Source organism: Hyla sarda, chromosome 6 (assembly GCF_029499605.1).
Source record: "Hyla sarda isolate aHylSar1 chromosome 6, aHylSar1.hap1, whole genome shotgun sequence".
NCBI classification, from domain to species: domain Eukaryota; kingdom Metazoa; phylum Chordata; class Amphibia; order Anura; family Hylidae; genus Hyla; species Hyla sarda.
In genome coordinates this window covers 184560408-184586282 of record NC_079194.1, presented here as the reverse complement: position 1 = coordinate 184586282, position 25875 = coordinate 184560408, and the positions used below count along the sequence as shown (strand labels likewise).

The following is a 25875-nucleotide window of genomic DNA, read 5'->3' as shown; positions in this document are numbered from 1 at the left end:
TCTGCTGCCACCTTTGTCCGTGTCAGGAATTGTCCAGAGCAGGAAAAGTTTGCTATGGGCTTTTGCTCATAATTCTGGCCAGTTTCTGACACAGACTGAGGTGGCAGCAGAGAGCACTGTGGTCATACTGAAAAGAACTACACAACTTTCTTAGAGCATACAGCAGCTAAGCTCTAGAAGACTAAAGATTTTTAAATGGATGTAATAATTTACAAATCTGTATAACTTTCTTGCACCAGTTAAATTTAACCCCTTAAGGACCGGAGGTTTTTCCGTTTTTGCATTTTCGTTTTTTGCTCCTTGCCTTTAAAAAATCATAACTCTTTCAAATTTACACCTAAAAATCCATATGATGGCTTATTTTTTGCGCCACCAATTCTACTTTGTAATGACGTCAGTCATTTTGCCCAAAAATCTATGGTGAAGCGGGAAAAAAAATCATTGTGCGACAAAATTGAAAAAAAAAACGCTGTTTTGTAACTTTTGGGGGCTTCCGTTTCTACGTAGTACATTTTTCGGTAAAAATGACACCTGATATGTATTCTGTAGGTCCATACGATTAAAATGATCCCCTACTTATATAGGTTTGATTTTGTCGGACTTCTGGAAAAAATCATAACTACATGCAGGAAAATTAATACGTTTAAAATTGTCATCTTCTGACCCCTATAACTTTTTTATTTTTCCGTGTATGGGGCGGTATGAGGGCTCATTTTTTGCGCCGTGATCTGAAGTTTTTAACGGTACCATTTTTGCATTGATAGGACTTATTGATCACTTTTTATTCATTTTTAAATGATATAAAAAGTGACCAAAAATGCACTATTTTGGACTTTGGAATTTTTTTGCGCGCACGCCATTGACCGAGCGGTTTAATTAATGATATATTTTTATAATTCGGACATTTCCGCACGCGGTGATACCACATATGTTTATTTTTATTTTTATTTACACTGTGTTTTTTTTTTTATTGGAAAAGGGGGGTGATTCAAACTTTTAATAGGGGAGGAGTTAAATGATCTTTATTCACTTTTTTTTTTCACTTTTTTTTTGCAGTGTTATAGGTCCCATAGGGACCTATAACACTGCACACACTGATCTTCTATGTTGATCACTGGTTTCTCATAAGAAACCAGTGATCAACGATTCTGCCGCATGACTGCTCATGCCTGGATCTCAGGCACTGAGCAGTCATTCGGCGATCGGACAGCGAGGAGGCAGGTAGGGGCCCTCCCGCTGTCCTGTCAGCTGTTCGGGATGCCGCGATTTCACCGCGGCTATCCCGAACAGCCCACTGAGCTAGCCGGCATGCTTTCGGTTTCACTTTAGACGCGGCGTTCAACTTTGAACGCCGCGTCTAAAGGGTTAATAGCGCGCGGCACAGCGATCAATGCCGCGCGCTATTAGCCACGGGTCCCGGCCGTTGTTAGAGGCCGGGCCCGACCCGCTATGACGGGAGTGGACACATGACGTTCCAGTACGTCATGTGTCCTTAAGGGGTTAAATTGTGTCAAGTATCCAAATATTTCTTATATGGCGTTTTGTTGTTGCTATCTGCTGCCCCATTACTGCTCAATGAGAATAGATCCTTAGGTGTTTTCCAGGCTGCTAGAGTAAATTTAAAAGAAAATGTATATCCTCTGCTTGTTCCTGGACTAGTGTTGCTTCACAGTCCTAGGTAGATGTGCCCTATTGATGTCCCATATGCTCTACACAAGACATTTGTAGCCCGTCACTGGCCTCAGCAGTCATGTACAAGAGGAAGTGCATGGACTGCTGAGGCAGTGCGGGACATTCTTTGGTTACATCCTTGGGTCACTTCTGCCACGGACTATGCAGTAGGGATCGACCGATTATCGGTATGGCCGATATTATCGGCCGATAATCACGATTTTGGGCATTATCGGTATCGGCAATTACCTTGCCGATAATGCCCCGCCCCCCGCACCGCCCGCACCGTGAACGCCCCCTCCCCCCCGACCCGACGCACCGCACCGCGACCACCCCCCCCTATGCACCGCACTCCCCACTGTAGTGCTGGGCGGTATACCGGTATGGATTTTTGCCCATAGCGCTATACCGGTCGGGCCCCTCCCCCACCCTCCGAGTCAATAAAAAAAAATTAAACTTACCCGTAATGGGGGTGGTCCGGGCCATCCATCCTTCCTGTAGTGTCCAGTGGCATTCCGGGTGGAGGGTGAACCGGTCCGGGCTGTCCTTCTCCGGGGGTCATCTTCTCCACTCCGGGCAGGCTCCGGCCTAGTACGCTGCATAGACGCCGCTACGCCGTGACGTCAGGTGCGTCGCTGCGCACGGGCGTCACTGCGCAGCGGCGTCTATGCTGCGTTACTGGGCCGGAGCCTGCCCGGAGTGGAGAAGATGACCCCCGGAGAAGGACAGCCCAGACCGGTTCACCCTCCACCCGGAATGCCGCCGGACACTACAGGAAGGAAGGATGGCCCGGACCACCCTGACAGGTAGGGGGAGAGAAGCGGGTGGCGGCGGCGCCCTATGGCACCGCAAAAGCCACTGCATTGCATTGATTTAAAGCGCCCGCTTTAAATCAATGATCTGCAGCGGTGCCGCGGGGGGAAAAATAGCCGATAACTTATACCGGAATATCGGTATAAGTTATCGGCTATCGGCCCTAACCTCCACCGATTATCGGTATCGGCCCTAAAAAAACGATATCGGTCGATCCCTACTATGCAGCATTAAGGCACTAGACCGGTAGTGAGTATTTTTTGTTTTTACTCTTCCAGTCTCTTCCCTGGACACTTTTTGCAAAAGGCTGGAAAGCCTTATTAAATAAAATGTAAAGACCTGTAGTTAATGTAACATCAGTAACATGGTAAACGGTCAGCGACTAAACATTAAAGCAGAACTGACTTAGTTTCCCATAGCAACCAATTAGAGCACAGCTTTAATTTTCAAGAGACAAATTTAAAATGTAGTTACATGGTGTGACATAAGATGACATAATCAAAACAAGAAAAAGCTTTTTGTGTGCTGGAATTTTCAAGAATGCGATGTGCTTTTACAGTACAACGAAACCACGATTCACCAATGTTTTATTGGGCTCCATGATCACCAGCTCCAGTCCACTGTGACTTCTTCCTATGGGGCTATATTAAGTACTTAGTGTATCTGATAGTGTAAATCAAACCTGAAAGTAGAAAAAAGGAGAGAAGTTCACTTTGCCTTTGCATTTTGTGTCGATGTGTGCCACACTAAGCATGGACAACAGAAAGAGGAGAAAAGAATGGTCTGAGGACTTAAGAACCAAAATTGTGGAAAAATATGAACAATCTCAAGGTTACAAGTCTATCTCCATAGATCTAGATTTGCCTTTGTCCACAGTGCGCAACATTATCAAGAAGTTTGCAACCCATGGCACTGTAGCTAATCTCCCTAAACGTGGACAGAAGAGAAAAATTAATGAAAGGTGTCAATGCAGGATAGTCCGGATGGTGGATAAGCAGCCCCACATAAGTTCCGCTGACACTGATGCTCCCTGAGCCTGCAGGACAGCTTAAATATCTGTCAACATTTCAATGAAATGAAACGCAATGGCAGGAGACCCAGGAGGACCCCACTGCTGACACAGAGACCTAAAAAAGCAAGACTACATTTTGACAAAATGAACTTGAGTAAGAGAAAATCCTTCTGGGAAAATGTCTTGAGGACAGATGAGACCAAGATAGAGCTTTTTGGTAAAGCACATCATTTTACTGTTTACCAAAAAGGGAATGAGGCCTACAAAGCAAAGAACACAGTACCTACAGTGAAATATGGTGGAGGTTCAATGATGTTTTGGGGTTGTTTTGCTGCCTCTGGAACTGGGTGCCTTGAATGTGTGCAAGGCATCATGAAATCTGAGGATTACCAATGGATTTTGGGTCGCACTGTACAGTCCAGTGTCAGAAAGCTGGGTTTGCGTCCGAGATCTTTGGTCTTCTAGCAGGACAATGACCCCAAATATATATCAAAAAGCACCCGAGATGGATGTTAACAAAGCTCTGGAGAGTTCTGAAGTGGCCAGCAATGATTCCAGATCTAAAAGGGATTTCATAATGTATTATTTACATGTTAAAGAGAACATGTGGTCAGTCCAAAAAAATTTGATCAATTTGTCTCCTTGGGTCCAACAATGTATTTACTTTCTTGCTACACCCCCCTATTTCATAGATGTATGGGTTTTACTATTTTGTTGACTTTGAACTTAACACCCATGTGACAATTCAGTGAAACATACCCCTACATAGTAAAATCCCTGTACCTCCGGAACTGGGGGGAATGGAAGTATATAAAGAAGTTGACTAAGGGACATTGGAGGCTACATAGTGATAAAAAAAAAAAATCTCAAGTTTTTGGGTTTACTACAGGTCCTTTCTATGTCTAGTTTAAGTTTTTTTTTCTTGTTTGATTTTGTTGATTTTGTTTGATTGTTTGGGCTTCATTAAACTTACAGCTGTTGAATTTATCATGGCAAAAAAATGCTATAAAATATGGGTTGTGCACATTTAGAAATTATAGTATGCAATATTCCTTGTAATGCAGGGCAAGTTTTACTTCTAACAAATAAAAGCTATTGATGGTCTTTGATCTTTGAGATGACCATTATGTGTGGACTTGGCTGTGTGGTCTAAACACTCAGCATCCATCTTCTAGTCCAGCTGCGTTGAATTAAGAGCTTGCTCGGCGGTTTTGATGTTTCTTTTAGCTGCAATAAAGCATGTTAATACTTGCAGTGTTTAAGAGAGAATTGTTATGGGCAAGTGGTGTGAAGAACAAGGAGGAGGAGGTTCTGGAGGGAAGCGGAGACTATTAACAGCTTTAGGGAATATAAATCCTGGTGTTTTATACAAGAACACTGAGGGCATCCGTGTGCTGAGGCGGGAAGGGAATCACCTTTAATCAGTCCCCTTGAAGACATGTGCTTATGGCACAGAGCAGGAATGGGTTGACCTGTCGTCCTCTGTTAGCAATCACATACATTAGTAGCATGGGAGGAGGAAATGAGAATATCAAGGAGCATAAATGTGCTAAACATATACTGTACAAAATTCATACACCCTACAGGTAAACTTAGCTTGGTCATATCTCTAGTACATTACCACCACTACAGTACTATCTTAGCCTTTTCTTGTCTTCCTTCCAGAAGTTGTTTTATTCCTTGTTCACATTATACATGCAGTAACTTGTGCTTACAGCAAAATAGGCACTTTGTGCATCAGTTATGTCTTTGCTTCTCCACAGAGGACAATGTAAAACTGCCTGAACTGCTAACATTCAGTAGAGGTCAGCACACTACAACAGTAGTGATTAAGGATATCATACTAATATCCCCTTTCAGGCTTTGGTCTTTTCTCCAGTACACAATGTAGTGTTCTGCACTGTTATTGTTAGATATTTGCAGTTTGATAGTACAGGCCTCTCTAATGCATTTCTGCATTATCAGTGAGGACAAGCAATATATGATGTGTAAAGTGGAGGTACACTTTCCTCAAGTCTGGGCTTGATTGTCACCAATAAATGGGTGCATATAAAATATATGTAAAAAATGATGTAGAATGAGTGAATCCAGTGAATTTATTACAATAATAGTGCTTGTGGTGTCCTTTGTAAGGCCCCTACATCAGACTTGCCACGATAAGTAAGGTAGTGAATGTATAAAATATTCATTAAAAAAAATAAAATAGACATATAATATTCAGGGTAAAAAAGTGCTTCTATCCCAGTGTGGAAAATAGTCTGTATCGCTTATAGATGTATGCACAGAGATCGTGCCTTGTATGGTTGATTACAAATAGTCTGAGTAGCGATGTCTCTGTATAGCTCGTATCTGGTCAGGATACTGCATGCAGTAGTGTGTTTGTAAGGAGTTAAAATCAATGCACTCTGCGGCGCTGGGGTTTCCTTGTGTGTATCCCACTCTACCCTGGCGGCACAGGGATAGAGAATGGTGAGTCGGATATAGATAGTCTCTTAATTGTAATCCTGTGGGTGCATGAGGCTGCGTTCTGCAGCGTTGGAGGCCCCTCAAATGTGAACCACTCTACCCCGGAGGCACAGGGAAAGTTTTGAGTGGATTTGGGCATTTGGCACACTTCAAAATAGCGACATACCCCAAAATCAGGTTCAATTTATACTAGAAGGCATTCAATATATCCTTTCACACAATTTCTTCTTTTTCAATGGCCAATTCTTTTTACAGTTGATCAGAACAGCAATGGGGACCAGGTTTGCACAGAGTTTCGCAAACCTCTTTTATGGCCTATTGGGTGGACCGCACACTCACCTCGGAACTCGCTGCAAACCTGGTCCTCTGGAAACGCTATATAGATGACATTTTGATAGTATGGAAAGGCACCCCTCAACAATTACACCAATTTACAGAACAATTAAACAATAATACATATAACCTCAAATTCACACCCAACATCAGTACAGACACAATTGAATTCCTAGGCCTCCAAATTACAATTCATAACAACCAAGCCATATGCAGTACATACCATAAACCAACATCTAAAAATAGCTACACCAGATTCGACAGTTATCATTTACCAAAATGGCTCATCAATATACCCTATGGACAATATTGGCGGATCAGACGAAATTGCACAAACATCAATAAATTTGAGGAGGAAGCACAGACCCTAACTAAACAGTTCCAACAAAGACAATACCCCTACAAGACTCAGTACACAAAGCTAGAACACAAGACAGAATACAATTTTTCTACAAAACCCCTATAAAACAAGACACTACACACCAAGCTAAACTAATAATACCATTCAATACATCACATCAACAGATTAAAAAGATTGTCAACAAACACTGGCACATATTACAGTTAGACAAAACCATTGGCCCATCACTACCGTCAAAAGCTCCAGACATATTTACAAAAGCACCAAATTTAGGATAAAAAATAGCACCCACCTCTAAACAGACCAGACCATTATCACATTAAACAATACAACCGACCCTTTCTGGACTAACAGGATTTTAAAGATGCAATCAGTGCAACAATTGCAAAGTTACAGAGTTCCCCAAAAAAACTGACATAATATCATCTACCACAAACTATAAAACACAGCCAATAAAAGAACTTCTAACCTGCAACACTAAAAACATAATTTATATTATCAAATGCCCCTGCAATAAACAATATATAGGTCGCACATCACGTACACTTAAAAAGAGGATAGCTGAACATTTTTATAATATAAAAAGAGGATACGAGAAACACACACTCTCTGCCCACTACAAGGAAACACACAACTGTCACATTAGAGGCACACAGTTCGCAGCCCTACAGTCTGTTCAACCCGACTGGAGAGGCGGCAATTTTATTTCAAAGAGGTCAAGGATAGAGTCTATATATATTATATATTTATTATAATTTTTTTGCCATCCTTACATTATTTATTACTATCTTGATCACCATGTATCACAAATAATGTTTCAACATATTTCCACATAATAAACATTCATGAACATATCCACGATATGCCATCTCTCTATACCAAAACATTTTACTTTACACTCAAGAAAAAGTTGACAAGGAATTTTCCACATCCAGGTTTTGTATCACAACACCAGACAATCAGTATCACCTGTATAACGATCCAGTACACAATTTGTATATAAGGATGAGAACTATCCAATTTCAGGGCTGCTGTAATGCGTACAACCCCAGAAGCTGTAATGCGTACAACCCCAGAAGTGTGCTCCGGTAAATTTCTTGCAATCTGGTGAATAATGGTAAAGATTGTCGGGTATGCCAATTCTGGGGTACAGGTGATAGATTCGAGGTACTCATCTACCTCTTTTTCAATAGCAACAGCTGACTGGTTGTGGAGAGGTACTATTTATACAATAGTACCTCTCCACAACCAGTCAGCCGTTGCTATTGAAAAAAAAGTAGATGAGTACCTCGAAACGCGTCTAGCCTCTATCACCTGTACCCCAGTATTGGCATACCCGACGATCTTTACCATCATTCACCGGATTGCAAGAAATTTACCGGAGCACACTTCTGGGGTTGTACGCATCCTGCCTGCCAGCGAACATCTCCCTGGCGAAAACCTTTTTACGGCAATCAGGCTCCAGGACATTGCTGGTAAGAGGCACAGTGTGCCAAATCCCCAAATCCACTCAAAATTTTCCTGTGCCACCGGGGTAGAGGGGTCCACATTTGAGTTGCCACCAGCGTTGCAGAACACAGCCTCATGCGCCCACAGGATTACAATTAAGAGACTATCTATATCCCACTCACCAATCTCTATCCCTGTGCAGCCAGGGTAGAGTGGGATACACACAAGGAAACCCCAGCGCCGTGGAGCGAATTGATTTTAACCCCTTACAAACACACTACTGCATGCAGTATCCTGACAAGATACGAGCTATACAGAGACATCGCTACTCTATATTCATCTATAAGCAATACAGACTATTTGCCACACTGGGATACCAACACTTTTTTACCCTGAATATTATATGTCTATTTTATTTTATTTCATTGTATGAATATTTTATACATTCACTACCTTGCTTATCATGGTGAGTCCGATGTAAGAACCCTACAAAGGACACCACACGCACTATCATTGTAATAATACATTTTTTTAATTAATTCACTGGATCTACATTATTTTTTACATATATTTTATAAACACCCATTTATTGGTGATAATCAAGCCCCGACTTGAGGAAAATGTACCCCCACTTTATACATTGTTCGCAGGTTGTATGGGATACACAACCTTTTTCACATTAGTACTCGTCTGGCAGTAATACTATTGTCCCTATTGTCGGGTTGCAGCTACCTATACACGTTTTTGAATATATTATGTGAATTGCTGCTGATTGGAATATTAAATAGGTGCACTCATTTCCACTGAATATATTTAACAGTCAAGATATTTAAGAGACCAGTTTTAAATAGTTTTACATAGCTATTCATTCATTGTATAATTTCTTGTGCTTTATGATAGTAAGGGGCCCTTCAGTTAAAAAGTATCTGTCACCAAATAAACTGTTCTCAACTACCTCAGGCTATCAGGGGTGTGGAAATTTTATAAAAAACTACTTGTCCACGGGACTAAAATGGAGCAAAATCTACTTGTCCCTCATGACGATCCACTTGTCCGTCCAATTTTCGCTTTTACACTCTCGTTTTTTCCTCCTCGCCCTATAATAGCCATAACTACCTACTATAATGATAACTACCTACTATAATGACACCTTTAAATTTTTCAATAACATATTCTCTGAACCAAAAAATAAAATATATATATATATTAAGGGAAGTGAAATTGAAATAGTAAAAGATAATTTAGCAGATTTGGTGGTTTTTCTTTTCTGCGCCATTTACCTTGTGGTTGAGGTAACATGTTAGTTTTATACTTTAGGCGCCTGATTACAGCAATACCAGATTTGTATAATTTACGTCATGTTTTACTAATTCTGAACTTTTTCAAATTTTTTTAATTGCCATTTTTTAACCCCTGTAGCTTTATTTGTTTTCCGCATACCAGGCTGTATGAGGGCTCATTTTTTGCGCCATAATCTGTTTTTTGTATCGGTACCATCTTGGTATTGATCTGACTTTTTAATCGCTTTTTAACTTTTTTTCTGGGATATTATAAAAATTGCAAATCTGTGGTTTGGTATTTTTTTACATTTACCGTACGGGATACATAATGTTATATTTTAATAGGTTGTACAATTACGCACGCAGCGATACCAAATATGTTTATTTTTATTATGTTTGCATGTTTTTATATAGGAAAAGGGGGTGATTTGAACTTTTAACATGGAAGGGGTTAATGCAGCGGTCTTCAAACTGTGGCCCTCCACATGTTGCAAAACTACAACTCCCAGCATGCCCGGACAGCCAACGCATGTCCTGGCATGCTGGGAATTGTAGTTTTGTAACATCTGGAGGGGCACAGTTTGAAGACCACTAGGTTAATGTGTCTTTCAAACTTTTATTAAAACTTTTTTTTTTTTTTTTTTTTTTTTTTTTTTTTTTTTTACACTTTTAGGAGGAATCATTAGATTCCTCAGACAGATGAATAGAGTTCTATTGAACTCTATTAATCTGTGAGCTCTGTGATCCATTGATAGAGTCTGGTCCAGCCAGGATCTATCAATGACAGAGTCGGGACAGGAGGAAGCAGAGGTAAGCACTCCGACTACCTCTATAGTGGATCGCCCCCATGCGATCGCGCTGCGGGGGGGGGGGGGCGATCCACCCCACTAGCCCACCAGGGAGCATTCACATGTCCCTTTAGACGCCGCTGTCAGCTTTGACAGCGGCGATCTAAAGGGTTAATAGCCAGCCGCGGCGCTCGCCGCATGCTGGCTATTAGCGGCGGCCCCCGGCTACTGAGAACAGCCGGGGGCTGCAGAGTATGGAGCGGGCAGGAATCCCGAGCCCCCTCCATACATACTGCAGAGCGCCGCAAGCATCTCCCCGTGCAGACGCGCCTCCTCCCCTCAGCTCTCCGAAACTACAGCTGGGGGGAGTGAAGGCAGAGGACGCAGGTCTGCACGGGGAGCAAGAAGCCACGCCCCCTCATCTCCCCCCGCACGTCTGCAGAGCAGGGGAGAGAAGACAAATACACAGCTTCTCATCTCCCCTGCTCTGCTTCCGAGGACACAGGCGGCAGAGTATGGAGTGGGCAGGAGTCGGCAGCCCGCTCCATACAGACTGCAGATCCGCCGCACTTGTCAGTTCCGGCCCTGCTTGCCCGAAGCCGGGCTAAGGGCCGGACAAATTCACCTGCCCGGCGCCCAAAACTGCTAGTCCCGGGCGTCGGGCGATAGAAATTCCACATCCCTGGGCTATGTTCCCTATCTACTCCTAACATCCCTCCTGCCCTTAAAAACTATTTCAGAGCTTTAGAAAGCTGTGTATCTTACCTTTCTTCTTGTTCACATAGTGCAATTTCCCAGCAGGAGAAAGTGGGCGTTTACTAGGAGGCATGACATCGCTGAAGCTTGCTGGGGGACAACATCTGCCCTCACATGGTTGCAGTGCTGTCATGAATGGAGGACCTCAAGCTCTGTGCATGTTTCAGTCTGTGCAGATATCAGTGAGGCTCTCCTTCAGCTGTCAGTTTGTGTGGCTTTCTGTGAGAATCTGTGGAGCTTTCACTTTCTGTGCAGCTGACAATTAAGCTCTGTGAAGAGAAGCACTTTCTGAGTTCAAACTCCTGCCAGGCCGGGAGGAGACCAACCTCACTGTATTAATTGTGTCAGGGAACAGAACAGAGCCACTTAGTGGCCGTTTTTTATATTACATTTTAAACATATTTATGTTGATAATTTGAAAAGCAAGTGAATGGGAAAGTGTCTGCTAATAACACAAGGAACACTATATTAAAAGTTTTATTTGGTGACAGGTACTCTTTAACCTTCCATTAACCTTGATCTGGACATACACTATAATGGACAAAGGTATTGGGACAAATACATCATTATTAAAACGTCAAACAAAGACACCCCTCCAACATGTTTTGCAAGAACACTGCGTCTTCATGGGTAAATGGGGCAATTACCATCGTAGAGAAATGTGTTGGTACGGCTTTGATGTTTTAATAACCTCTACAACAGGCTATACAATGCGTTTTCCAGGCACCTTTCAATACTCGAAGTGTACGTAATCATATTGCTTCAGCAGCTGGTGGAGAAGTATTATAATTACATATTTATCATTGATACTAGACCCTAGGGTTTTTCATCTGTTTTGGCATAACTGCTAATAAAGGTTTTAGATTTTAGCATATAAAAGTGAATGGGAAAATAGGGTTCTTGCTACCATATGGTAAATACTTGTCACTCCACAGAACACTTACCCACTGCTTCAGAATCCTGTGGTGGCATGCTTTGCACCACTCCATCCAACGCTTGGTATTGTGCTTGGTGATGTATTGCTTACATGAAGCTGCTTGGATAAGTGCACAGTTGTTGTGTGGATTGTAATGCCATAGCATTGGTGACTTCTTTGCTTTATGTGCCTCAGCACTCAGTGACCCTGCTCCGTAACTTTTTGTGGTCTCCAATTTGTGGCGGAGTTACTGTGGTTCCTAAACGCCTCCACTTACCAATAATACCACACGCAGTTAAAACGGTTTCCTGGTAGTGCTGGGCGGTATGGCCTAAAATTAATATCACGGTATTTTTTTTTTATTATCGCGGTATCATGGTATTACCGCCTGTCCCCCCCCACCCCTTGAGCGGGGTCCCTGTGCCCACTAGCGGTGTCAAATGTACCCCCCCCCCGCGAGCGCTACCATCACTGCTAGCGGGGTCCCTGTGCCCACTAGCTGTGTCACAAGAATGCCGAGCGCGAGTGTGATCGCTACCATCACCGCTAGCAGGGTCCCTGTGCCCACTAGCGGTGTCACAAGAATGCTGAGCGCGATCGCAACCATGACCGCTAGCGGGGTCCCTGTGCCCACTAGCAGTGTCACAAGAATGCCGAGCACGAGCGCTACCATCATCGCTAGCGGGGTCCCTGTGCCCACTAGCAGTGTCACAAGAATGCCGAGCGCGAGCGCGGCTCTGTTCCCCGTCCTTGTCAGCTCTCAGGGTAAGGGAACGGTTTTAAAAGCCTTGCGCGCAGCTAACGTAGTACTGCGCAGGCGCAGCACTACGCAAATAGCGTAGGGCTAATGTAGGCAGCGCTAGGAATCTGTTCCCGTACCCTGAGAGCTTACAGGGACGGGGAACAGAGTCGCGCTCGGCATTCTTGTGACACCGCTAGTGGGCACATGGATCCCGCTAGCGGTGGGGATTGATCGTGCTCGTGGGGACACTGGCTGACAGGCGCAGCGGGGGGACACAGAAGCACACCGGGATAAGTGATGGCGCTGCCCTGGGCTCTACAGTTCATCCGGAGGGTGGGGGAGGGTCCCGACCGGTATAGCGGTATGGGCAAAAATCCATACCGTAGGAGAAAAAAAACGGTATCCGGTTCATACCGGTATACCGCCCAGCACTATTTCCTGATGAAAAACAACCTATACCCTATCGATAGCATAGGGAGTAAGTGTTTGATCAGGGGAGGTCCGATCACTGGATTCCCCCTGCAATCTCCAGAGAGAGCATGTGCTGCAGATGAGACACGCTCCATTTATTTCTGTGGGAGCTCCGAAGATACCAGAGTACAATGCTCTGGCTAGTAGCATCTCTCTAAGGTGTAGTCCAATACTACATATCCTATACTGACCTTTACCTGTGCCAAAATGAGCTGATCCGTTGGATACCAAGTAAAACTGGCTCTATTTTGTTTTTCGGTTACACTTTGTGTACTGTACTGGACCTTGCAGAAGCCCCTGTCTTCTATGTATAAAGAGATTTGTAGCTTATAACAGTTATCCTCACATAAATAAAAAAAAAAATAATAATAAAAAAAAAAAATATATATATATATATATATAATATATAAATATAAATGGGAAGGTAGAAACGGCACTCCAAGAATAGGTGAAAAAACATGGATATTCATTCACACATCTGTGTACAAAGCAATGTTTCGGCTCCCCAATAGAGCCTTTTTCAAACATGTCAAATTGTGCAATACACTGCATATATATAGGCCCCCAATTACACATACAAATGAGGGGGGAGTGACACACAGAATCAAAACACTATTACAAAAAGTGCTAAAATCATTATCATCAGTGGCATAATAAAGTGAATTTACAATGATATATGTATTTGTCATGTAACCAAAATGTGATTGTGTACCAATACAGTGTAGATCATTCAAATACATTACATAGTCCACATAATTCAAAGTTGGTCCGATTCCGGGGGCAGCGCTCATCTGATATCAGGAACGCTGGGATCCAATGATGGAGCTTGCACATTGTGTTTGTCAACAATCTCACTGCACAAGTCTGCGATTCCCTCTTCCAGACTAACCGGAAGTTGTAGATGATCACATGACACTGCGTCATGACGTCTATTGCGGCGTCTGTCCTCATATCATGAAGAAGCGGTCTCTACCTCCTGCGCAAGCGCTTATTGCATAAAGATGTCAAAGCCGCCATAAAGAATAAGGGCAGACATAAGGGCAAAAGCGCAGACAATAGATGTCACACCAGGCATGATACAAATTAAGTATAGGCAGGTCAAAAATAACTAAACCCATAAAAGATTAAATCTACATTATAGCATTCATTGTGTGTGGTCTGTCCAATATTGTAAAGGACAAAGAGCCAATCGCATACATACTGGTCCATAATTCCGGGAGCACTCTTTTGGTGGACTCTTGGAGTTTTGGACCAGTATGTATGTGATTGGCTCTTTGCCCTTTACAATATTGGAATTTTTTCTCTAACATTTTGGGGGGCTTCAAAACCAATTACTAGTTTTCCATAGATATTTGTTCTCAAGATACAATAGTTTCAACTTGCAATATTTTTACTCGAGCCAATTAATATTGCAACTTGAGGGACCACTGTAAACACAAATGTGCATAGAAAATTTAACTGCACAGGAAATTTGTTTTAATAGGGCCTGTCATTTCAACAAACTTTGCATTGATCAATAGTACAAGCAAATATAAGAAACTTTGTAGTATAAGTTATTAAACAAAAACACTTCATTTTCCTGTTATCAAGCTTGGCGTGGCAGACAACATGGCCCCTCCCATGGACATGAATGGAGGGGGTGTGGTGTGACACATTGGGGTGTCGTGCAGGAGATTGTGGGGGTTCCCAGCGGTGGGACCCCCGCGATCAGACATCTTATACCCTATCCTTTGTTATTCTAAAGGCTGCAGAATTCACGTTATTTCTTAGTATGAAATCAAAAGCGAATGACCAGGGAGTCAGGAGTTTGTCTGGCGCAGAGAGGAACCATCAGACAGCCAGGTAAAATCAATGGATTTATTAGATGCAACGCGTTTCGCTGCGCATGCGCAGCTTCATCAGGCATGACAAAGGGAGGCTGGTAACAGGTATATATACCTCCAGGAATTAACCATTAGAGTGCTTTTTGAAAAGAATTGTTACATAGAGTTACATATCTATATGACAATATATAAAAGAGATACATAAATACATATAAACAGAAATCACAAAAGTAGTAATAAGACAGCAATATGAAAGCAAAATACAATCCTATAAATATATATATAAACATGATTATAATTATCGCATGTGATGTGAATATGACACCAAAACGACTCAAGAAATCGCTCCGCTAAATCGCCGGTGCGACACTCAGCAACACAAGTTGGATATTATTTCAAAAAATATATATATGGTATAAAGAGTCATGTCAATTGATTCAAAAGATAGAAAAATTATTATTTAATTGTATATCGCTACCTTATTAAAAAATAATAAAAAATAAATAAGTGACAGTGCGATAAACCAAACCGCAACTGATCAGAGGGGAATGTATGAACACTACTTAGAGAATAAGATAAACTCTATTAACTAATGCGGTATTGAGTATAGCAACCGGCGAAAACGCAGGGTGTGAATATTCGTACAAGAATCCGGATTAACAAACAATAAAGGAATTAAAAATACAAAAATGTTTATATGTAAAAAAGAAAGGGAAATCAACAAAACTTAGATAATAAAACCTAAAAAACTAAAAAATGAATAAATAACTACACCGTGGGGCGCTCCAGGGTGAACAGTACAGAAGGAGCAAGGCAAAATCAAGACATGATGTTTTCAAAATTAATCCATATGGAACGATGGGAAATTTTTAAATCCCAAATTATCAAATTATTTAACTGTATCAATACATTCATTAAAACCTTGAGGGTGCAAAGTATGTAGTTTGTGAATCCAAAAGGATTCGCGATTATTAAGTCTTTGTATTCTATTAGGTAAATGAATGGGAATAGTTTCTAAAATAATTAATTTTAGAGTTTCAGTGTTTTTTTGATGATAGAGAGTGAAATGACGGGAGAGACTATGCAACAAAAAACCATGTTTTATGTTCCATCTGTGTTTGTTCATCCTGGAGCGCACCGTTTGTGTGGTACGGCCAACATATTGGCGATCGCAACCACAGGTTAATAAATAAATAGCAAAAGTGGTGTCACAATTTAATGAATCCTTAATTTTGAATGTTTGTTGTGTAAAAAAGGAAGAAAAGGTATCAGTTTGAATAATCCATTCGCAACAGAGACAGCGACTTTTTTTGCAAGGAAAACAATACGGTTTAATAGAACAGGAATTCTGTGGTATACGATATTCGGAAAATCTGCTAGGGGCTAATAAATTGCTGAGATTTTTGGAACGTCTGTAGGTGACATTAGGGACTGGGGGAATTAGTTGGTTTAAAATTTTATCATTTTGAATAATGGGCCAATTTTTAGTTAATATTTTTCTAATATTAGATGCCTCAATATTGAAATTTGTAACAAAATTGTATCTAAAGGGGTTAAGAAGCTGATTAGAGCTGGATTTTTTAGAAGTAGATGTAACCAAATCAGATTGTTTTTTATCTTTCACCTTCAGATATGCCTTAGTAAGAAGCGATTTGGGATAGCCCTTTTGTATAAAGCGTTGTTTTAAAACCTCAGCTTGAGAGATAAAATCTAAATCAGAGGTGCAATTTCTACGAATTCGTAAATATTGGCCGAAAGGCACCCCTCTTAGCCAGCTTGGATAATGTGCACTGTCGAACTGTAAAAAACTATTAATATCGACAGATTTGAAAAAAGTCTTCGTCGAAATAGTGCCATCGGCTGTTTTATGGATGTCAAGGTCTAAAAATTGGATGGAATTTTCTGCATAATGCATAGTAAATTTAATACCCCATGTGTTAGTGTTCAACTCTTGGACAAAGAGGTCAGCTTCATGTTTGGTACCTACCCAGATCAAAAAAAGGTCGTCTATATAACGACGAAAGAAAAAAACGGACTTAAAGAACAGGGACTGTGCCATGACAAGGGACTCGAATCGCCCCATGAACAAATTAGCGTAACTAGGGGCGAATCGAGTCCCCATGGCACAGCCCCTACTCTGCCGATAAATGGTATGATTGAATTCGAAAACATTATTAAGAAGAATAAATCTAATGGAATCCAGTAAAAATTCTGACTGGCTGGGGTTAAGTGAAGGGTCTTCTTGTAAAAAATGTTTAATTGCCGGAACACCTAAATCAGTGGAGATGTTAGAATAAAGGGAGCACACATCCAGAGTAAGAAAACTATAATAGGGGGGTAAGGATAGGGCATGTAATTCCGAAATAAGTTGAGCTGAATCTCTCAAATAAGATGGTAATTGTAAAACAAAAGGTTGAAGAAATAGATCTATAAAGTGAGAAAGGTTTGCAGTAATCGAACCAATACCTGAAATAATAGGTCTACCAGGGGGGTTGGTTAGACATTTATGTAATTTGGGTAAATAATAAAAAATAGGTAAATTATAATTTTTAATACTGAGAAATGTGTGCTCCCTTTTATCCAACAATTGTTTTTCTGTAGCTCCACCTATAAGCAAACAATATTGTGAAAAAATATGAGGGGAAGGGTCATAAGGAAGCGGAGTATAATATTCAAGGTCTGATAAAATTCTAAGGGCTTCATTTTTATAATCAGCCCTATTCAAAACAGCCACCCCCCCCACCTTTATCTGCAGGGCGAACAATAATAGATTTATTGTTCTGTATAGATTTAACCCCTTAAGGACACATGACGTACTGGAACGTCATGTGTCCACTCCCGATCTATAACGCGGGGCCACGGCGTGGGACCCGGGACCCGTGGCTAATAGCGCGCGGCATTGATCGCTGTGCCGCGCGCTATTAACCCTTTAGACGCGGCGTTCAAAGTTGAACGCCGCGTCTAAAGTGAAACCGAAAGCATGCCGGCTAGCTCAGTGGGCTGTTCGGGATAGCCGCGGTGAAATCGCGGCATCCCGAACAGCTGACAGGACAGCGGGAGGGCCCCTACCTGCCTCCTCGCTGTCCGATCGCCGAATGACTGCTCAGTGCCTGAGATCCAGGCATGAGCAGTCATGCGGCAGAATCATCGATCACTGGTTTCTTATGAGAAACCAGTGATCAATGTAAAAGATCAGTGTGTGCAGTGTTATAGGTCCCTATGGGACCTATAACACTGCAAAAAAAAAGTGCAAAAAAAAAGTGAATAAACATCATTTAACCCCTTCCCTATTAAAAGTTTGAATCACCCCCCTTTTCCCATAAAAGAAAAAACACAGTGTAAATAAAAATAAACATAAATGGTATCGCCGCGTGCGGAAATGTCCGAATTATAAAAATATATCGTTAATTAAACCGCACGGTCAATGGCGTGCGCGCAAAAAAATTCCAAAGTCCAAAATAGTGCATTTTTGGTCACTTTTTATATCATGAAAAAATGAATAAAAAGCGATCAATAAGTCCTATCAATGCAAAAATGGTACCGTTAAAAACTTCAGATCACGGCGCAAAAAATGAGCCCTCATACCGCCCCATACACGGAAAAATAAAAAAGTTATAGGGGTCAGAAGATGACAATTTTAAACGTATTAATTTTCCTGCATGTAGTTATGATTTTTTCCAGAAGTCCGACAAAATCAAACCTATATAAGTAGGGTATCATTTTAATCGTATGGACCTACAGAATACATATCAGGTGTCATTTTTACCGAAAAATGTACTACGTAGAAACGGAAGCCCCCAAAAGTTACAAAACAGCGTTTTTTTTTAAATTTTGTCGCACAATGATTTTTTTTCCCGCTTCACCATAGATTTTTGGGCAAAATGACTGACGTCATTACAAAGTAGAATTGGTGGCGCAAAAAATAAGCCATCATATGGATTTTTAGGTGTAAATTTGAAAGAGTTATGATTTTTTAAAGGCAAGGAGCAAAAAACGAAAATGCAAAAACGGAAAACCTCCGGTCCTTAAGGGGTTAATTGCAATTCTCTCAGCAGAAGTTAAATTATCATTTTCCTTAAAAATAACAGATTTGTCACATAAATTTGAAAAATCTTGCATGACCATATGATAAAAAGTCTCAAGATGGCTGCCACGATTGTGTAGAGGATAAAACGAAGATTTGGGTTTTACTGGTACATGACGAGCTGGAGTCATGTCAACTAGTGTGGTAACAGGAATTGAAATATTATCAATATTAGAATTACAAACTCCCGAATTCGAAATTTGGGGGGTATTAGTAGTTTGATGGTCCGATCTATTCTGGATAAAGAAATGACGGCTCAATGTTAATCTACGAATAAAATCGTTTAAATCTAAAAATAACTGAAAATCGTTCGGACGTGCAGCAGGACAAAAAGACAGTCCTTTCGCGAGTAAATTCGTTTCATTTTCGGAAAGTATATAGTTAGATAAATTAAAAAATTTTATAGTTTCTTTTTTTGTTATTAATTTTTCTGTCTTTGGGATAATTGTAGAGGTGGGTTGGCGTTTTCTCTGACCTCCTCTGCAACCTCTGGGTTTTCCTTTCTTTTTATAGACTGTGTTCGATTTGATGTCTTTATGAGGGGATAATACTGGGTGATCGTGCGTAAGCGTACATCCAAATTGGCATTGCACGCTAGAGTGGCATCTGTAGTGAGAGGGCAATTGTAAAAAGAAGATGAGGAGGTGGAAACAGGAGTAAAATTCCCTGGGGTGTCAAGCGTGTCATATTGTGAGCTATCAATGAGTGTGGAACTCATGTCAGACATAGAACCCTCGTGCACCGTGAGAAGGGAGGGATCAATGGAGCAGTCGAGAGAATTACAAGGCTGCCCAACAGAAAGACCCCCCACCGCCCCGGAACCCGAGTTCGACCCATGACAAGGATCCAAAAGGGTGAGAGGAGGAAGCAAAGGACAGACCATATTAGGTGCTGGTCTGTCTAGTGATGAAAAAGTATTAGTGGTAGTGTTATTAAACACATTAGTGTTAGAATTGGTAGAGGTAATACATGTGCTAGTAATAATCTTTTGATTACAACTGATATTGGTATTAGCAGTAGGCATAAAAGATTTATTCGCTGATGGTTTGGTTTCAGAAGTAATATGATTTTTCTTATTGTTAGAATTTTTTGAATTAGAGTATTGGGAATTGTTACGAGCTGAATTTACTATAGTTCTACTATGTTCGAATTTTTTGTCAGTACCCAGGGGAGTGACAGACGATGTTTTAAGAACAGAATTAATTGGGTTTTCCTGTTTTTTAGAGGATAAAGTGTTATTAGGCATTTGTTTCTGAGGATTATATCTTGGCCATTTATGTATTTGGCCACACATATAATCCTGTTTGTCACGATTAAACTTATGTACTTTTTTATTTATGGTTTCTATCTCCAATTTTTGTAATCTATTAGATAGAAGTCCTTCAAGTTTATGATATTCAGAATAACCCGAAAAGGTTGCCAGGGCATTTTTAATGGACTTAGCTTTGTCCCGATAATGAAGGACTAATGTATTTCTTTTGTCCAGGAGACGAGTGACAAGTCCCCTAGAACAATTTTCCGTAAATTCATCCCACTCTTTAGTAAAAAGAGGATCATCAGGGAAGGAGGATTCAAAGGGTAATCTCAGACCCCTCGGGGTAAAACTATCATTAAGATATCTTTGTAAGAATAAAACATCTAAATTATGCTGCAATTCAGACTTGCAACAACTTTCGTAATCATTAAAAAGAGCTGTCAGTTTACTTAGATCGTCCTCTGTGAGGGCTCCCGGAACAAAGCCACCAGGTGGTACAGGGTTAGTTTTTACCGCACCTAAGAGTTGGCTGATCAGGGAGTTCCTGACATGGTCACGATCAGGGAAATACTCCATGTCCGAGCAAGGAGAGCAGTAGAAAAAAATGTGTATATATAGAAATAATAATAATAATAATAAATGAAATGAGATAACAGGATAAATTAAATTAAATAACCAAAAATAAATAAAAATAATGATAATAATAATAATAATAAAGAATAAAATATAAAATGAACTAAAACAAAAACAAAAACAAAAAACAAAAACAAAAAAGGAAAAATAAATAATGCAATAAGAAATACAAATCAAAAATAATAAGTCCTACTAATCGAAAAGTCCAGAGCGATAGGTGATCCCAGCAAAGGGTCAGTATCCACAATGGTGTGAGGAGGATCCCGTGAGAGCAGCACTTCTAGGAATGATTCTTGTGGAATCCACACCGCGGTCAACCGATGTGAGTGAAATCTAGAGAAAGGAAGGAAGGCGCCTCATGTGCGGGATCAGTAGATCTTGCAGGTGGGGGTAGGGGAAGGTAATTCCCAAGCCGCTTACCAAAGTTGGTTGTGCGCCCACACACAACAAGGTTAGAAGCAGAAAAGATATGAAGGCAGGTCCACTGCAGCCCTCCTGGATAGGTATGAAATCAAAAGCGAATGACCAGGGAGTCAGGAGTTTGTCTGGCGCAGAGAGGAACCATCAGACAGCCAGGTAAAATCACCCTTTTGGATCCTTGTCATGGGTCGAACTCGGGTTCCGGGGCGGTGGGGGGTCTTTCTGTTGGGCAGCCTTGTAATTCTCTCGACTGCTCCATTGATCCCTCCCTTCTCACGGTGCACGAGGGTTCTATGTCTGACATGAGTTCCACACTCATTGATAGCTCACAATATGACACGCTTGACACCCCAGGGAATTTTACTCCTGTTTCCACCTCCTCATCTTCTTTTTACAATTGCCCTCTCACTACAGATGCCACTCTAGCGTGCAATGCCAATTTGGATGTACGCTTACGCACGATCACCCAGTATTATCCCCTCATAAAGACATCAAATCGAACACAGTCTATAAAAAGAAAGGAAAACCCAGAGGTTGCAGAGGAGGTCAGAGAAAACGCCAACCCACCTCTACAATTATCCCAAAGACAGAAAAATTAATAACAAAAAAAGAAACTATAAAAATTTTTAATTTATCTAACTATATACTTTCCGAAAATGAAACGAATTTACTCGCGAAAGGACTGTCTTTTTGTCCTGCTGCACGTCCGAACGATTTTCAGTTATTTTTAGATTTAAACGATTTTATTCGTAGATTAACATTGAGCCGTCATTTCTTTATCCAGAATAGATCGGACCATCAAACTACTAATACCCCCCAAATTTCGAATTCGGGAGTTTGTAATTCTAATATTGATAATATTTCAATTCCTGTTACCACACTAGTTGACATGACTCCAGCTCGTCATGTACCAGTAAAACCCAAATCTTCGTTTTATCCTCTACACAATCGTGGCAGCCATCTTGAGACTTTTTATCATATGGTCATGCAAGATTTTTCAAATTTATGTGACAAATCTGTTATTTTTAAGGAAAATGATAATTTAACTTCTGCTGAGAGAATTGCAATTAAATCTATACAGAACAATAAATCTATTATTGTTCACCCTGCAGATAAAGGTGGGGGGGTGGCTGTTTTGAATAGGGCTGATTATAAAAATGAAGCCCTTAGAATTTTATCAGACCTTGAATATTATACTCCGCTTCCTTATGACCCTTCCCCTCATATTTTTTCACAATATTGTTTGCTTATAGGTGGAGCTACAGAAAAACAATTGTTGGATAAAAGGGAGCACACATTTCTCAGTATTAAAAATTATAATTTACCTATTTTTTATTATTTACCCAAATTACATAAATGTCTAACCAACCCCCCTGGTAGACCTATTAATTCAGGTATTGGTTCGATTACTGCAAACCTTTCTCACTTTATAGATCTATTTCTTCAACCTTTTGTTTTACAATTACCATCTTATTTGAGAGATTCAGCTCAACTTATTTCGGAATTACATGCCCTATCCTTACCCCCCTATTATAGTTTTCTTACTCTGGATGTGTGCTCCCTTTATTCTAACATCTCCACTGATTTAGGTGTTCCGGCAATTAAACATTTTTTACAAGAAGACCCTTCACTTAACCCCAGCCAGTCAGAATTTTTACTGGATTCCATTAGATTTATTCTTCTTAATAATGTTTTCGAATTCAATCATACCATTTATCGGCAGAGTAGGGGCTGTGCCATGGGGACTCGATTCGCCCCTAGTTACGCTAATTTGTTCATGGGGCGATTCGAGTCCCTTGTCATGGCACAGTCCCTGTTCTTTAAGTCCGTTTTTTTCTTTCGTCGTTATATAGACGACCTTTTTTTGATCTGGGTAGGTACCAAACATGAAGCTGACCTCTTTGTCCAAGAGTTGAACACTAACACATGGGGTATTAAATTTACTATGCATTATGCAGAAAATTCCATCCAATTTTTAGACCTTGACATCCATAAAACAGCCGATGGCACTATTTCGACGAAGACTTTTTTCAAATCTGTCGATATTAATAGTTTTTTACAGTTCGACAGTGCACATTATCCAAGCTGGCTAAGAGGGGTGCCTTTCGGCCAATATTTACGAATTCGTAGAAATTGCACCTCTGATTTAGATTTTATCTCTCAAGCTGAGGTTTTAAAACAACGCTTTATACAAAAGGGCTATCCCAAATCGCTTCTTATTAAGGCATATCTGAAGGTGAAAGATAAAAAACAATCTGATTTGGTTACATCTACTTCTAAAAAATCCAGCTCTAATCAGCTTCTTAACCCCTTTAGATACAATTTTGTTACGAATTTCAATATTGAGGCATCTAATATTAGAAAAATATTAACTAAAAATTGGCCCATTATTCAAAATGATAAAATTTTAAACCAACTAATTCCCCCAGTCCCTAATGTCACCTACAGACGTTCCAAAAATCTCAGCAATTTATTAGCCCCTAGCAGATTTTCCGAATATCGTATACCACAGAATTCCTGTTCTATTAAACCGTATTGTTTTCCTTGCAAAAAAAGTCGCTGTCTCTGTTGCGAATGGATTATTCAAACTGATACCTTTTCTTCCTTTTTTACACAACAAACATTCAAAATTAAGGATTCATTAAATTGTGACACCACTTTTGCTATTTATTTATTAACCTGTGGTTGCGATCGCCAATATGTTGGCCGTACCACACAAACGGTGCGCTCCAGGATGAACAAACACAGATGGAACATAAAACATGGTTTTTTGTTGCATAGTCTCTCCCGTCATTTCACTCTCTATCATCAAAAAAACACTGAAACTCTAAAATTAATTATTTTAGAAACTATTCCCATTCATTTACCTAATAGAATACAAAGACTTAATAATCGCGAATCCTTTTGGATTCACAAACTACATACTTTGCACCCTCAAGGTTTTAATGAATGTATTGATACAGTTAAATAATTTGATAATTTGGGATTTAAAAATTTCCCATCGTTCCATATGGATTAATTTTGAAAACATCATGTCTTGATTTTGCCTTGCTCCTTCTGTACTGTTCACCCTGGAGCGCCCCACGGTGTAGTTATTTATTCATTTTTTAGTTTTTTAGGTTTTATTATCTAAGTTTTGTTGATTTCCCTTTCTTTTTTACATATAAACATTTTTGTATTTTTAATTCCTTTATTGTTTGTTAATCCGGATTCTTGTACGAATATTCACACCCTGCGTTTTCGCCGGTTGCTATACTCAATACCGCATTAGTTAATAGAGTTTATCTTATTCTCTAAGTAGTGTTCATACATTCCCCTCTGATCAGTTGCGGTTTGGTTTATCGCACTGTCACTTATTTATTTTTTATTATTTTTTAATAAGGTAGCGATATACAATTAAATAATAATTTTTCTATCTTTTGAATCAATTGACATGACTCTTTATACCATATATATATTTTTTGAAATAATATCCAACTTGTGTTGCTGAGTGTCGCACCGGCGATTTAGCGGAGCGATTTCTTGAGTCGTTTTGGTGTCATATTCACATCACATGCGATAATTATAATCATGTTTATATATATATTTATAGGATTGTATTTTGCTTTCATATTGCTGTCTTATTACTACTTTTGTGATTTCTGTTTATATGTATTTATGTATCTCTTTTATATATTGTCATATAGATATGTAACTCTATGTAACAATTCTTTTCAAAAAGCACTCTAATGGTTAATTCCTGGAGGTATATATACCTGTTACCAGCCTCCCTTTGTCATGCCTGATGAAGCTGCGCATGCGCAGCGAAACGCGTTGCATCTAATAAATCCATTGATTTTACCTGGCTGTCTGATGGTTCCTCTCTGCGCCAGACAAACTCCTGACTCCCTGGTCATTCGCTTTTGATTTCATACCTATCCAGGAGGGCTGCAGTGGACCTGCCTTCATATCTTTTCTGCTTCTAACCTTGTTGTGTGTGGGCGCACAACCAACTTTGGTAAGCGGCTTGGGAATTACCTTCCCCTACCCCCACCTGCAAGATCTACTGATCCCGCACATGAGGCGCCTTCCTTCCTTTCTCGTTATTTCTTAGTATTGAATCCCAAATAGAGTTTTACAATACAAAAATAAAATTAATACAAGAAAGGGAAATAATTATACAAATTTGTGTAATACATCCCACAATAAACATATTGTTGTCTTTCTTGTAGGTATGGGAGTACTTTCTAAGTATGGATTCACCCGCTATCAATGTCTTCATGGCAGTACCCACCATTTACAGTAAACTTATTGATTACTATGAGAGTCACCTCACTAAACCAGGCGTTAAGGACTTTGTGAAGGCAATGTGCAAGCAGAAGTTCAGGTATTGTTGCAATTCTACAAGTTATAGCAGATTAAAGGGATGTTACATTGATTAAAGTGTATTCCAGCTATATACATTTAAGGTGTATCAGTATTATATACTAGGGATCGACCGATATTGAATTTTTAGGGCTGATACCGATAATCTCTGACCTTTCAGGCCGATAGCCGATAACTTATACCGATATTCCGGTATAAGTTATCGGCTATTCCCCCCCCCCCCCCCGGCCCCGCAGA

The 25875-nt window shown here is 40.3% G+C and overlaps 1 protein-coding gene across 3 annotated transcripts in view; it reads left to right on the top strand.

Annotated features, from left to right (window-relative positions):
• Positions 1-25875, top strand: part of ACSF3 (acyl-CoA synthetase family member 3) — a 142951-nt gene that overhangs the window by 27833 nt on the left and 89243 nt on the right. For all 3 annotated transcript variants that reach the window (XR_008845155.1, XM_056526043.1, XM_056526044.1), the window contains exon 4: positions 25485-25639. Coding sequence is in view for 2 of the 3 variants with exons in the window: in XM_056526043.1 (XP_056382018.1) it covers positions 25485-25639 (155 nt within the window). In the remaining variant the exon portion in view is untranslated. The remainder of the gene's footprint in view (positions 1-25484; positions 25640-25875) is intronic.